Source organism: Salvelinus namaycush, chromosome 4, assembly GCF_016432855.1.
Source record: "Salvelinus namaycush isolate Seneca chromosome 4, SaNama_1.0, whole genome shotgun sequence".
Taxonomy (NCBI): domain Eukaryota; kingdom Metazoa; phylum Chordata; class Actinopteri; order Salmoniformes; family Salmonidae; genus Salvelinus; species Salvelinus namaycush.
This window is the reverse complement of record NC_052310.1, coordinates 38,516,304-38,519,135: the sequence shown is the minus strand read 5'-3', so window position 1 is coordinate 38,519,135 and position 2,832 is coordinate 38,516,304. Positions and strand designations below refer to the sequence as shown.

General features: G+C 39.3%; 1 protein-coding gene across 1 annotated transcript; it reads right to left on the bottom strand.

Annotated features, from left to right (window-relative positions):
• Positions 1 to 1,103: 1,103 nt before the first annotated feature.
• On the bottom strand, positions 1,104 to 2,553 carry LOC120045606 (cytochrome c oxidase subunit 7A-related protein, mitochondrial-like). Its single transcript, XM_038990509.1, has 3 exons — positions 2,485 to 2,553; positions 1,652 to 1,786; positions 1,104 to 1,289 (listed from the first exon to the last, which is right to left on the bottom strand). Exons 1-3 carry the CDS (start codon positions 2,551 to 2,553, stop codon positions 1,152 to 1,154), a joined length of 342 nt encoding a protein of 113 aa, XP_038846437.1. The 3' UTR covers positions 1,104 to 1,151.
• Positions 2,554 to 2,832: the final 279 nt, after the last annotated feature.

Genomic DNA, 2,832 nt, shown 5'->3' with positions numbered 1-2,832 from the left:
TCGTGGCAATTCCCACTTAATGACTGAATGTCTTCGATATTGATATATAAGAGTATGACGGAAAGGTCTAGCTGACTATTGTACCGATTGTAAAAATCAAGAAAAAAGCAAAGATCGATCAAGATCTCTGCTTCACCTTGATACCGCCCATTCGTCAAGGTCTTGTAAAATATTACATTTGGAGTTTAAAAAGATTCACATATACATTTCTAATTGGGCTGAAGTGACTTGGAGAAAAAAATCTATGACACGGTAAATAAATGACCAGTTGAACTAGGATGTCCAAGTAGAATGCAAAGTCATAGATCCTGCTATGAGGAATATCCCATTTCTAGGTCAGCTATTCCTAGAATAGTTAGATAGCCCTTCATTTAGTTACCAGATAACAAAATTAAAGAAATAAAATTGTATCATGTTTTACAAACAAAATGTACTTTATTATCCCCAATACAAAATTATGACTTGTCGGATACTCTTTGCAATCCACTATGCGTGCACTCTCTTTTTACAGAACATTATCAGTTAGGACACAGCCTAAATGACAACTCAGAACCTCTGCACCATAACATAGGGACTTGGGGGAGTTCAGAGTATTATTACAGACACTCATTAACGATCACACAACTTGAAGTACAACCTCATTTTTACCTTTGAAAGGTGCTAGCCCTGTCCACTCTCTCATCCAAACAAAAGAGAACCTAAATTCATACATGAGACCTCCAAATCCTTTCCAAACACATACATGTGCGCTGACAGAAAACATGGTCAGACTGATGTTTTTGTAGAATGTTGATCAGCAGTTGTAGTTATTGAACCACTGAAATGGTACTGGTTGTATAGGAAACGTACAGAAACGTCAGTAGAGACGCACAAGCGCACATACACAGAGCCAGTAAGATGGGCCAGCAGTAGTGATATACTAGATTTCTCCTCCATTTACAAATGAGAGATTATTTGAGTCTGATGAAATCTTGCAGAAGGGAACCCTAACATGAAACTAGGCAATAAATAAGACATGGAGGTGTAATATATACTTTTGAGGGGTAAAGCAATCATTTTCCTTAACCAACAGTGAGCATAATCATTATCCACATTATTGCTCCTAATCTGAATGATATAGAATCCTGCTGGACCCTTGAGGAGGAAGCTGATCACTTCCGAGGCTGGGCAGCGATGTAGAGAGCCATCAGGCAGTAGAGGGTCCCACCGATGGTCAGGGCCATGGTAGTCCTGTACAGCATCTTGTCCATCAGGCCTCCCTTCAGGTGCACAGGGACACCATCAGCCTTCTGCAATGTAGACAGTACATTCCCAACTCGAACTCCTGAGACATGTCATTGTTTATTTAAGTCCAAACTTTATCACTGCTCACAACTTCTCTGCAGGGACAGAGAAGGAGTGTATAACTTTCTAGCAGTAGGATTTTAACTGCATCAGTGCAAGTACATTTTGGCAGTGAAAGTTCATGGTTATCAAAGTAAATTACCACAGGAGTATATTATCGTTGTATCTTCGAAACAAACCAACCAAGGTCAAGTAGGGAAAACTGCCACACAAGCTTAACAATTTTTCATTAAAACCCCAATGACCCTAGGAAGCCGATAATATATAAAACAGGGGTCAAACAAAGGTTAGAGAAATTTGTCTGTACCTGGAAGAGTTTCTGTAGATCAGGGACTTTGTTGTGTCCCAGGTACTCCACCATGTTCCCTGCCTCTGACACATATTTGGTGGGTGTGGCAAATATCATTGGGGGAGGCTCCGTGGGCACTGTTATCCGCAATCCCTAGAAAGGCAACAGAACTTTAGACTGAATACCCCAGGACCCAAACACGTAGACAATATAGCTAATGTAGTTACTATCACACCATGTAATATGCATTCAAACAATAGTTACTCACTAGACATAGTCCACAAACCTAAGTTGCAGTGGTGGAAAAAGTACCCAATTGTCATACTTGAGTAAAAGTAAAGATACCTTGATAGAAAATGACCCCAGTAAAATGAAAGTCACCCAGTAAAATACTACTTGAGTAAAAGTCTACAAGTATTTGGTTTTAAATATACTTACGTATAAAACAAATGTAATTGCTACAATGTGCCTAAGTATCAAAAGTACAAGTATAAATAATTAAATTCATTAAATTAAAGCAAGGCAGATGGACACATTTTGGCTACAGCGTTAACATTGCTAGATAAAGCTGTGTTAACTAACTAACGTTCGGCTCTGTGCTATCTTTATCAGTCGAGTCGCCTTAGCCAACCACAACAAGCAAGCCAGTTAATTGTTAAAAAAACAATATATATATATATATATATATATATATATATATATTGCCATGTTGTGTAAATCCATACATAGCCACATGCGTTTGCCAAATTTAAACCGTGTAAATTAGCTAACGTCAGGTGGTCAACAACGTGACGGTCACTCCTGCACTTTTCCATCTTTGGCTGCCTGCTAGACATGCTTCATGTTCTCACCTGTGGGTTGTAACCACTCGGTGCCGATTTGATAAGTCTTTGTGTAACTGCATTTAACTTGTAGTACATTTTACTTGGCTAACTAAACAAAAATAACATACACGAAAAAGGTCGGATCAAGGATTTCTCGTCGTTGGTCACTCGGAAGAAGGACCCCGAAATGACGATACAGGTTGGCTGGCTCAATTGTCCCTGATTAGAGGGTGCGTTCGAAAATTCATGGTTTGGCTATCTACTCCGATTTCAAAGCGCTCTAGTCTGAGTGTGCAAGATCGCAGAATAACCGATTAATTTACGAACGCACCAAAAACCGCTGAATCTGACAGGTGTCAGTAAACGTAGGCAAAA